The sequence below is a fragment of the Micropterus salmoides genome, unplaced genomic scaffold, assembly GCF_014851395.1.
Source record: "Micropterus salmoides isolate LMB-PRFRI ecotype aquatic unplaced genomic scaffold, ASM1485139v1 Ms_hic_scaffold_6, whole genome shotgun sequence".
NCBI classification, from domain to species: Eukaryota; Metazoa; Chordata; class Actinopteri; order Centrarchiformes; family Centrarchidae; genus Micropterus; species Micropterus salmoides.
In genome coordinates, this window is record NW_024044348.1 from 2,405,707 (window position 1) to 2,417,640 (window position 11,934).

General features: G+C 45.6%; 1 protein-coding gene across 2 annotated transcripts; it reads left to right on the forward strand.

Annotated features, from left to right (window-relative positions):
• Positions 1 to 368: 368 nt before the first annotated feature.
• On the forward strand, positions 369 to 11,697 carry katnb1 (katanin p80 (WD repeat containing) subunit B 1). Of its 2 annotated transcripts, none has more exons than XM_038702256.1 (20): positions 369 to 526; positions 2,919 to 3,070; positions 3,285 to 3,415; positions 3,591 to 3,708; positions 4,292 to 4,392; positions 4,753 to 4,794; positions 5,057 to 5,140; positions 5,817 to 5,932; positions 6,027 to 6,098; positions 6,170 to 6,320; positions 6,399 to 6,589; positions 7,402 to 7,613; positions 7,822 to 7,872; positions 8,385 to 8,449; positions 8,558 to 8,800; positions 9,297 to 9,446; positions 9,539 to 9,615; positions 9,751 to 9,825; positions 10,212 to 10,328; positions 10,937 to 11,697. In XM_038702256.1, exons 2-20 carry the CDS (start codon positions 3,031 to 3,033, stop codon positions 11,076 to 11,078), a joined length of 2,178 nt encoding a protein of 725 aa, XP_038558184.1. In that variant the 5' UTR covers positions 369 to 526; positions 2,919 to 3,030; the 3' UTR covers positions 11,079 to 11,697. The 2 variants fall into 2 exon arrangements, with proteins under 2 accessions (XP_038558184.1, XP_038558185.1); XM_038702257.1 differs by having other exon boundaries at positions 7,402 to 7,550.
• Positions 11,698 to 11,934: the final 237 nt, after the last annotated feature.

Here is an 11,934-nt window from a genome sequence, read left to right on the forward strand (position 1 = left end):
AAAGGCTTCCAAAAAAGTAGTCGTCAATAAAGTTATTTCAAACAGTAAGTTTATGGCGTCAGCGGAAACATCCATCCATCGTCAACCGTAATTCAAAAACAGCTTCTATTTATGTTTGTTCAGCTTTGTTAAGTAATATGTGTGTAAATATGAGGAAAGTTGGGGGCAAAAATAGATAATGACTAATAAACTACCTTGATTGTTGTTTTAAATTTGTTTCAAACGGAAAAGTAAAAAAAAAAAGAAAAAGCTTTTATTGTTGTTTACTTTCAGCTTATAAGGTTTATTAATGATGTTTGGTCTAAAAAAAATATTTGTTAATAAAGTTGTTTCAAACTGTAAATATATGACGTGAGCGGAAGTGACGGGTCTCAGTTGCTAAGCTGCAGCTGAGGAGCAACCGGACTGTCAACAAGTTGCCAGCAGCGGCGGAGACACCGGAGACACCGGAGACACCGACCAGCTGCCGGTTTAACGTTCACACTTTAACCCGCTCGGTCAGATGCTTCGCGGCGGACAGACGAAGGTAAACCGTGAACGCGTTTCTACCGGAAACAACAACAACAACAACAACAACTAGCTTTAATTAGCTAAGGCTAACCCATGCTAAGCGGCTAACGTTAGCTAGTTCACCACCAGAGATTAGTGACATTAAACTAAGAATCCTTAAATTTAATTTAAGTTAATTAATAAAACCAGCTAACTTGAACGTCTCAGCTGTTTCTCCGTCGTTTAATTTGTTTTGAACGACAGCTAATCTGTAAAGTGACGTTAAGATCAAAGGTGTTTCTTAATAAGCTTATTAAACATTAACTTAGCATCAAGTTAGCTGAAGTTAGCCGTTTATCCTGTGAGCTGAGCAGCAGGAACTGTTGTCTGCGCTCTGTAGATTAGTTTTTGTTATTCTCTCCGGGTGTCTCTGTACCTGGTTTTTAAGGTTTGTTGTTGTTTGCTTCTTCGGTCTGTTGTTTATGTTGTTTTATTTCATCCTGTTCTCTCACAGCAGGCCTTTGTCTCCTGCCAGGCTGTTAGTGTATTTGAGAATCTCTCTTTAATTAACTTGTCAGCTGTTTATCACTTGATTTTAACAAGTGGTTGACAAAATTCTTTCACACAGGTTCTCAAAAGAGGAAAGCTTTTAAACCAAAACCATCTGAGCTTATATATTCAGATAGTTTTAGTACAAACATTCGTATCTTTCAACACTTTGGCTTTTTCGTCCTCTGGTGTTACAGAATCTGGCAGGTCAGAAATATTTGTACACCCAAATCTATGAAAATGTGTGACCTTTTGAATAAATCATTTCATTGTATATTATGCATGTACATAACATTACAAACAATAATACACTTTGACTCAGTTCCGTTATCACAGTATCATATCGAATGCTGCAGAAAGTTCGCAGTATTACGTTTATTTTATTACTGTGTGGCCAGTGTGTACAGACAGTAAAGGTAACAGTTGAACAGACTGAAAATCAATAATGGTATAGATAATTATAGTAATAATAATAGGACTAATATTAATAATTGTAGCAGGAGGAAACCTGCCACATGTGCAAACACCTGCAGAAAGCGACAGAAGGAGAGAGGAGAAGCACAAAGCTACAGGAAAGGGAAGAAGCGAAGTTAGTAATAAGTAGGGGAGTGAATCTCTAGACACTCTACGGTTCGATTACGATTCAGAGGCCCCTTTTATAAAGCAATCGTTTTTCCCACTGTGTGACTCCTTAAAGAAAAGTATTTGTAATGATCCCTAATGAATTTACCGCTACTATCTTTTTTTAATAAAACAAATGGAAGCATTTGCAGTGGAAGGTTACGTTTGCCAGCATAAATCGCAGCATAGCAGAGAACTAACAGGAACCGAAAATTGTGCCTGCAGCAGCGTACATGTTGGAGACTGGACGTCGTATCTCGGCTGTAAGTGCGTGACAGCTCGGCTTCTCAGCGACTGAGTATGGACAGAAGTCCTTGGCAGTAAAAGCTGCGATAGAGTTTGTGATTCGCTTTTCCCTTCCCAAGTCAGGTGGAAGCTCTGACATGGCGTGCTCGATGGTCCTCTGGTTGGCAGCAGCTAAAACCAGACGTGTTTGTTGCTTTTCCAAAATATTTTAGTTTAGTTTGACTCAACTTGCATACAGTGTGGCTCTTTTCCAAAGTCCTTCCATACGCCAGCTTTATTGCAAAGGACGCTGGTCAGACTTCTCGCTCAGCCATCTTGTCATTATTGTGCATTATAGTGTCGTTATTTGCACGTAGGGCTGGATGATACGGCCAAAAATGGTATCACAATAAAAAGTTTCATATCTTTCAATATCGATAATTATCACCATAAGGCTGATTTTTGCTCCTGAGGGAAAGTAATTGTGGTTTTAACTCTTCTTTATGGTCAGAACACTTTACAAATCTGACATAGAACATTCAAAACTATTATGATAAAATCTTTGTGAACAAATGTGCACGAGTTAAATTAAGTAAGAGCTTTTTTCAGTCCTTTTTCTTCAACAGAATTAACATCTTCATAAAAAACTTAAGTCTTAATTCATGTATGATTCAAGTGAATAAAATCAAACATTTATTGAACATTTTTTACATTGTTATTGAAAGAAATGATATTGTGTTATTGTCCAGCCCTATTTGCACGTCACAGACTGTCCAGGCGCTGCACTTCAGAGTTCCGCCTTTTACGTTACGTCAGTATTACGCTTAATTTTTGACATTTGTGAATCGCTTCAGAATAGTCTGCGTCGCGATGCATCTAAGAATCAATTTTTTTTCACCAGCCTAGTAAAGTGCATGAATGTGCTAATACTGTTCCAGTGTGAAAGAGGGGACATGTTCCCTGTGGTTTCCTGACGTGGCGGTCAGCAGGTTTACGTATCTGACTCGTACGTTGTGTGTTTTGTGTGTCTGCAGGTGAATGAAGCTCCGTGCAGAGAGTGAAGCTGATGTGTGTCCTCGCTGATCCTGATTGAACTTCATGAATTAACCTCAGCGGCGGTCCAGCAGTTCAAACAGTGTGACCAGTATGGCTGCCGCCAACACCACCAAGATCTCGTGGCGATTGCGTGAGTACAAACTTTGTTCTTCCTGTTTCATATACTGTTTGATAAACTGACTGCTGCAGTCATCCAACACAGACACTTCTTCACACCGGACGTGAAGAATGCTGTTTTAATTCATGTTGGATTCACTAACAGAACATCTTTAGCTCCAGTTTAAAAGAAGAGGGCGTAGCCGCCGTGAGCAGAACTAAATGTGTCCTCCTGTGTTGTTGTACAGAGGAGTTCGAGGCTCACTCCAGCAGAGTTTCCTGTTTGGCTCTGGGCAAAAGCTCCGGCCGCCTGCTGGCCACAGGAGGGGAGGACTGCAGGGTCAACCTCTGGGCTGTCAGCAAGGCCAACTGCATCATGGTGAGACCTCCTCCCTGCAGCTCAGCTACACGACGACACCTCTGAACGCCACCAGCAAACCTTAGAACAGACGGAGCTCTCTGACCTGTGACTTTGTAATGAGCCTCCACACGTAGAAGGAGTCTACAGCCGCAGTGTATCCTGACCGTGTGTTTGTGTGTTTGTTGTCTCTCAGAGTTTGACCGGTCACAAGAACCCGGTGGAGTGTGTCCAGTTCAACGTGTCGGAGGATCAGATCGTCACCGGTTCACAGTCTGGATCAATACGAGTCTGGGACATGGAGGCTGCCAAGAGTGAGACTCAGTCTGTTCTCTTAGTGTGAAATCCTTTAACAGCTTTCTTCACCGTCTGTACGCCAGGCTCCACGTTAAAGTAACTGTGCTGCAGATGAAACTGTATGAACATTTTTACATCAGGATCATAGAAACCAAAAGGATCAGCGTTTCACCTTATGGAAAACATGAAAACACGGATGTGCTCTAACATTAAAGCTGTTATAAGGTGTATACAGTGAGCCCTGACATAAAGATTCTATCGAAAAGATTGAAGGTGAAACCAGCGTTGTACCCAGTGACACCTGCTCTGGTGTGTTCACTGTTGCTTTACCTAAACATCCACCGTGTCCCCGTCTTGTAATGTGATATCAGACAACCGCTCTCTTTGTGTTTCTATGCAAAATGCTTAAATGGGTCACAGAGATACCTGGGCGGTCGTTAATGCACCCGGCGGCCCGCCCAGGTCTATGTGTGGGAAACACTGACAAGTATGTAGGAGGGATTGAAGGAGACATCTTTTTCTTTCTTCTCAAACTGGCCGTTTGACTCTTCGACCATCGGTCCTTCTGTCTGTTGGCGTGACGCTTCCTGTCTTCTCCAGTTTTAAGGACTCTGATGGGACACAAAGCCAACATCACCAGCCTCGGCTTCCACCCGTTTGGAGACTTCCTCGCCTCGAGCTCCATGGACACAAACATCAAGGTAGGCGTGTCTTTGAGGGTCCAAAAAATGTCCTCACTTCCAAGGTCTAAAGCTCAAACACGGTCCTCAAAAAGGACTGTTTGAGGGGTAAGATGTTGTTGTTTGAAGGTTGAGGTTTGATTTTGGTTTAGGTTCAGTTCAGGGTTTGGGTTTGGCATTTAGTTGTTTAGGTTTGGGGCAAGTATAGAAGTACAAACGGGAGTGTGTGAGATTACATGGCTGTCTGTGTGAGGAGCAATTACAGTTTTGCCGAAGACGGTCGTCACACGTATAGAAGTTCAAACCTGTGCGTAAAAAGATGTGATGTTACTCTGAATCTGCACTGATGAAATATTTCTGTCTCTCGGTGCCGTCCGTCAGCTGTGGGATGTGCGCAGGAAAGGATATGTGTTCAGGTACACGGTAAGGGTACACTCTGTGTTAAATAAGACAAAATACTTTTCTGCAAAGCACATTTGAAAATATAGTTTAATAATATTTAAGATATAAAAGTTTCCTCAAGTTGTCGCATGTGTGAAAGAAGTCACAGCCGTGTAAATGTGTAAAAGGTTTATCATATCAAACGTCAACATCCTCTGAAACAGAAGGAGTGTAATCCAGGAGAAAGGTTTTGTGCGATGCCCTTTGATATATCTTATAAGTCGTGTTGGTGTTTGTGTTGCAGGGTCACACTCAGGCGGTGAGAAGTGTGGCCTTCAGTCCTGATGGGAAGTGGTTGGCCTCAGCCAGCGACGACTGCACCGTCAAGGTACGAGCCGAGAGAGCCGGCCGTCAAACTGTGTCTGAAGTATCAGAAACTCAGAGTGAGGCGCTCCCACCCTGATCACAAGCGCACCGCGACTTCAACTGGCTCAAACGCTTTTTACAAGCCACACATTTTAAGAGTTCAAACAATTTAATCAAAGTGAAGAAAATGAAATCCATATTTATCCACTTTATTTTCAAATCTCATGTTCAGACTCGGTCCCACAGACACGACCTGCTGCCCCAAACACTCACCACACATGTGGATTCATCCGCCGCTGAAAGTAGTCCCCAACAACAGAGAGCAGCTATACATCTGTTTAAAGATTTACATCTTCAGCAGGAACCAATGGGCTCACAGCTGAGAGCCACAGACAGGAAGTCTGTTTCAGTCTGAACATGAGATTTGAGGACAAGAAGAAGAAGACTTGTCCTGCAAATCAGCTCTCAGGCTGTATTTTCTGTCTGCTGTAAGAGTTGTTGGTGTGTGTAATCACCCCTGCTGTCCTGGTTGCCGTGAAGTGATCTCTAATCTCCTTACGTCTGTAACAAATGGAGGACAAATCCACAGACCTCGTCCTTCAGTCCTCTGCAGTCTGACTTGTTCTCTGCTTCCGTGTGGCTGACGTGACGCCGACATTAGCGGTGAATGTTGAAGTGTGATTTCTCTGGTCTCTCAGCTGTGGGACCTGACCCAGGGGAAGACCATCACGGAGTTCAAATCTCACACCGGCCCCGTCAACATCGTGCAGTTCCACCCCAACGAGTACCTGCTGGCGTCAGGCAGCTCCGACAGGTAGGACGCCACCCTTCGGATCTGTTTCAGACGCCGCGGGGACGATGCGTTCTGCCGGATGTTGACGGCGAGTTTGTCTCTGTGTTGTCTGCAGGACCGTCAAGCTGTGGGATCTGGAGAAGTTCACGATGATCGGCTCGACGGAGGGCGACACGACTCCAGTCAGGTGAGTGTTCTCAGTGCAGCAGGTTGGCCGGCGTGTTGCTGGAATGTGACCTCTGACCTCTGTGTGTTCAGGTGTGTGTTTTTCAGCCCGGACGGCGGCTGTCTGTTCAGCGGGTCCACCGACTCTCTGCGGGTCTTTGGCTGGGAGCCCGACCGCTGCTTCGACGTGGTGCCGGTGGGCTGGGGAAAAGTCTCTGACCTGGCCGTCTGCAACCAACAGCTGGTGCGTAGCTCCGCCTCCAGGAGAAAAACTTCACTGCTGTAATAAAAACTCCTCATCTCTAACCTCTCTGCCCGTCAGATCGGCGTGTCTCACCAGCTCTCCAGCGTGTCGTCCTACGTGGTGGATCTGAAGAGGGTGAAGAAGAGCGGCGGCTCCGTGATCAAGGGAATCATCCAGGACAACCAGCCGCTCACGGAGCCGAAGGATCCCAAGGGAGCCGCTCTGCGCAGGAACTACGAGAGACCCACAACCACCTGCAGCTCCCAGAGGTACGACGATCCACCATCCTTCAGACAGAACGCCGCCTGTGCAGTCCGAGGCGGCGTTCTGTCTGCCGTGATAACGCGGGAGGAAAAATACGGAGTTCTGTGTCTTTTAGGCGACTTTATAAAACGTGCTGCTGATGGATTTAAATTTTAGAATGATTAGGTTCGTTGTGATGAAAACCTGCTTTCACATGGAGGTATAGTGAGAAAAATTTTGATTCTTTTTTCGGCAGGGGGCGGGGTTTTACAATCACGATGCCCGCTCAACGCGGTGATGTCTGTCAGCCGTCACCGACGGATGATCGCATCGTCAATCGACCAACCCTAATCTGGGCGTAAAAAAAGCTCTTTCATTCACCAGACGAGCCGAACGTCTCACGTGCATCGATGTTTGCTCTGACGACGCAGTGATGTCACAGAGTGCCGTCAGTAAATAAATCCTCAGCTCAGCGGTTGTAGCTCAAACTTTAAAAATAAAACCGTTGTAATCGACCAGTTTTTTAAAGAAGTAAATCTCTTTGGGATAAAACAAAACACTTGACGTCACCTTGGACACGTTTGTAACATTTAACATTTTATTGACTTAATTATTGACTCAAAACTAGTTATTGGCGCCGCTAACTGCTTTGTCTTTACGTTTCCTTTGATCAGATATTTTTTATTTGAGTCATAACTTTGACAGTTTTTGTAGAGCAGCTTGTGTTGAGACTGAAACAGTCTCCTTTGAAATCGACAAAAATATTATCAAAGGAAAGTAAAAAAACAATAAACAGAAGTAAAATTCTGGTTTGGGTCACCTGTTGTGATGTCACCAGGGTGGGGCAGAGGTCAGACGCTGATAGGCGGAGCCCCGAAGGAGAGAGGCGGAGCCCCAGCGAGGACGAGGCGGACGAGAAGGTGTCGTCAGCTGAAATCCACAACGCAGAAGACTACAAGGAGATTTTCCAGCCCAAGAACGCCATCTGTAGGTCGACCACAGCGTCACACCTGCAGTCAGCTGATCCTCCAATGAAAACAATGACAAACGGTTTGGTTCAGGGTTCAGGTTTTACTGACCTCCACTTCAGTTTGTTTCCGGTGTGGATCAGGGTTCACTTTTCTTTCTGCTGCACACTAAATACCCTTTAAATGTTAATGTGATTTATTTTAGTTTTACAAGATGTTTCAGATTTCTGATCTCAGTTCAGCCGTTTATCCGAGTTGGTCGTCAGTGACTCAGTCCTCCTGTCTTCCAGCTCGCACTCCTCCCAAGATATCGGAGCCTTTCCCCGCTCCTCCAGAGGACGGTGAGTCCATCACAGCTCTCGTCTCATTAACCACATTCACTGCACGCTTTAAAGCAGCTATAATCAATATTTGCTCATGAACAATGGAGAGAATCAGCAGCTGAATCTGCAGCTTCTCGGCTTTACGGCGCTTCTTAGTGACGTTCGGCTCAGCGTTTATCTGTCCGACTGCTGCTTTCCTGTTCTCCTTACAGCCCAGAGCTGCGGCGGTTAATCGAGTTGTTGTCAACTATTAAATTGTTGTCAGGTGTGTTTGCAGCTTGTTCTGCTGCCCGCAGTAAACCAACAAAGAAGAGACTGCAGCTTTAAGTAACACCTTGAATCCAGAAGTTGTAGCGGAGTATTTTTACATTGTGGTATTACTACTTTTACTGAAGGATCTCCGTACGTCTTCCACCACTCGCTGGTGTTTTCTTGCTCTGCTGCGGTGGCATCTTTAAACCTCCTGCTCAGGGTGTCCCGAGCGATGGAGGACACAGTGAAGACCGTTTGCTTTGTCTTCTTCTTCTTAGAGACAATATTAGCGATCGGCCGCCAGCTGAAGGACATGATGTCTCCTTTTCCTGAGAAGCAGCAGGTGAGTGAACGCAGCAGCAGTCGGTCAGTCTGTGAAGGCGTCTGCACCTTTCACCAGCTGTAATAAAGACGGTCATGTGACCTTTTGTTGTGTGTGTGTGTGTTACAGGCTCCTCCGCTGGCCTTCTCCACACCTGTCCAGAGGGTGGAGCCTACAGTGGTCTCCTCCGGGAAGCGCCCCGCCCCATCAGTGATCAGCCCGGCGCCCTCCGACACCCCCGCCTCCGGCCCGCCTCTTCCTCCTCCTCAGACTCAGCCTCCCGTTACCACGGCGAAGTCTAAACCACAACCTAAAATCATCCTCAGCAACAGGAACGAGCCGATCGGCCTGAACGTGGCCGACTTCCTGCCTGTGAGTTTGTATTCAGTCAGTCGCCTTCAGGCAGTCAGACCTTTAAAACGCAGGTCGGCTGTTGGCTGAAATATGCACAAAGTAGTAAATAAAACTTTGACTAGCTGTGGATTAGAGCGACTTGGGTGTCAACTATGAAATTAATTAATTTATTCATTTATTTTGATAATGGATTCATCCTTTTGGGCCACTAAAACAAAAAAGAATTCTCTGATTGCAGCTTCTCACCTGTGAATATTTCCTGGTTTCCTCTGTGACAGTAAACTGAATCTCTTGTGGACAAAAAAGGACATTTGAGGACGTCCTCTTGGGAAACACTGATCACCATTTTTATAGACCAAACAACCAACCGATTCATCCCGAAGATGTTTGACAGAGAATGAAAATAATTGTAGTTGCAGCCGTCGGTGTCGCCAACTAAAGCTCCTGCCTGGATCCTGGCGCGTTCGGTGTTTTCAGCTGTGTAAAGTATTTTTTATTTTTTTATTCTCCTCAGTCTTCGCCCAACAACCGATCCGGAGCTCTGAGCGACGAGGAGGCTCTGTCTCAGATCAAGAAGGGTCACGACACCATGTGCGTGATGCTGAGCAGCCGTCACAAGAACCTGGAGACGGTCCGAGCCGTGTGGGCCAGAGAGGACGTCAAGGTGAGCGACGACGCACAGCAGCCAATGAAAAGCCGCCACGATACCTCTTCCTTTTCCCTCCTCTTCACTTCCCGTGTGCTTCCTCTCTGCAGAGCGCTCTGGACGCCGCCGTCTCCATGAATGACCTGTCTATTGTTGTGGACATCCTCAACATCATCAACCTTCAACCGTGAGTCAAACACACACGATATATTTTGTATCGCCAGAGCCGTTTCTGTAAAGGGCCATTTCTGTATTTTTAAACGTTTGCGCACTAAGCTCACGCGTTAAAGCAGTCGTTAAACGATGATTGTTGATGTTTCAGGTCTCTATGGAAACTGGACCTGTGCACGACCATTCTTCCTCAGATCGAAAAACTGCTGCAGAGCAAATATGAGAGGTGAGTGTTTTATTTTTATATTTACTTTAACACACAAACGCTTTTTCTTTTTTATTTATTATGTGAATTAAATTCACAAGTTAATTTTTCCATTTTTATTTTTTAAATACACATTTTTCCCGTTATTTTTATTCAGTGAGCTATGAAATTAATTTTTCTTTTGTTATATTTTAAGCTTTGGCAATATTGTTTGACTTTGATGCCAATAAAGCTGAAGAGAATCAGACCTGAGGCTTCTCCTGCTCCTTTAAGGGGGGTCATTATTCACTCCCCTGACTTTTAGCCTCATTGATTCTTTGTTTAATCTGGAAAAGAAAACGCCGTCTTCTTCTGCCGGCGCTCAGGCGACCATATCTCTGCTCTGTCCTGACTGTGTGTGTGTTTAGCTACATGCAGACCGGCTGCACGTCCCTGAAGCTCATCATGAAACACTTCTGGATGCTGATCTCAGACACGCTGAAGGCCACGCCCTCTGTCGGAGTCGACATCACGCGAGAGGAGCGGTGAGTCTGGATCTGGTGTCGCCGGCGGATCTCACAGCTGTCGACACGTTTGATTTGCTAACACTTACTGATAATGAACACAACAGGCTTTGACGTATAGATCTGATGCTTTCTGCACATTATTTCTGTTGGATTCAGAAATGTGTCAGAAGCAGGAGGGAAATATTGCGTCATGCAAAAGAACCAGACTCTTGTCAGTTTGGTTCAGTCAAAGTTTAAAGTCCACTTTGCTAAAAACCCCTCTGACATTAATGAAGACAGACGTCGGTAAGCAAATGTTTGTTCCTCTTAATAACTCGGCTACACTAAAAGATGGAGGACACAGTCGTCGTCCTGAAGTTCAGCTGAAGAAAATACGAAGCTTCAACAGTCTGAGTTCCTCCTCCGAGGAAGAAGAAGTTTGGAAGATGAACTCAGACTGTTGAAGCTTCGCATCAGCTGAACGACTGTGTCCTCCTTCACTCAGTGGAGTCAAGTGACGGACTCGGGACGCCACTAAAACAAATCTGATCAACCGATTAAGATTAGATTCCGTAAAGTGGTCGCTGACCCCGCTGTCCTCTGCAGCTCTCTAAGTTCTGCTTTTCATGATGTTTGTGTCGCTGCAGACACCAGAAGTGCAGAGCGTGCTGCAAGCAGCTGAAGAACCTGAGCAACATGGTGAAGAACAAGGCGGCGCAGGTCGGCCGCCACGGCAGCGTCTTCAAGGAGCTGCAGCTGCTCATGGCGCCGCTGGACGACTCGCTCTGAGACTCGGCAGCTTCCTGACGGGACCGCAGACCGACGGCGCCGAAGCTTCGTCTGTTTAAAGATTCCTGCACCGCGCGACACGTCCTCAGAGGCCTCGTCACACGGCCTGGGAAGGACTTTGTCAATAAAAGGTGTTATTTTAAGACGTTAACCTTCTTGTACTCTTAAATCACTTTGAGCAGCAGACAGCGGCGCAAGGTGAAACTACGATGCTGAGTAATGCGAAGGCAGGTGGGACGCCGCCCTGCTGTGGCGAGCAGGTAAACTCTGCCCATCACACGGCAGAGGGAATTATGTCTCAGACGCTTCTCCTCCCTGAGAGAGAAAAGACAATCAGGAATATTAACGTTGAGCGAAACGGGAAGTCGAACTGAAGAGACGCTGGTGAGCATCACGGACTGACATTCAGAAACAAGTCTCAGGTGTTGAGTTCACCTGAGGGCAGAAGAAGCGCCAACACGCTGTGATCGACACATTTAGTCCAAAACAGACACAAAGAACTTTCTGATGTTCAGATATTTCCTTCCCTCTTCTTTTCTACTTTCAGCTCTCCAGACAGTTAGAGCCTCTATTTTAACTGTCCTGTTTATTTAAATAAAGTTGTACATGTTGGGATTAATGTTGGGGTTCAGAGTCGTCTGTACCAGCAGGGGGCGGCAGAGGGCCGCGCAGAAACCACTTCACACAGTTTCTTCAGTAGATAAACTTTACATTAATCTGACGGCTGCCGTCAGTTTCAGGGTCGGATTTAAAAAAAGATACAGCTCTTACAATTTAAAGTCACTTTTACTTTAAATTCATTGTTACTGAAAGTACTTTTGTGCCACCCTTCAACCCTGTAAGCTAGTGAGGGAGT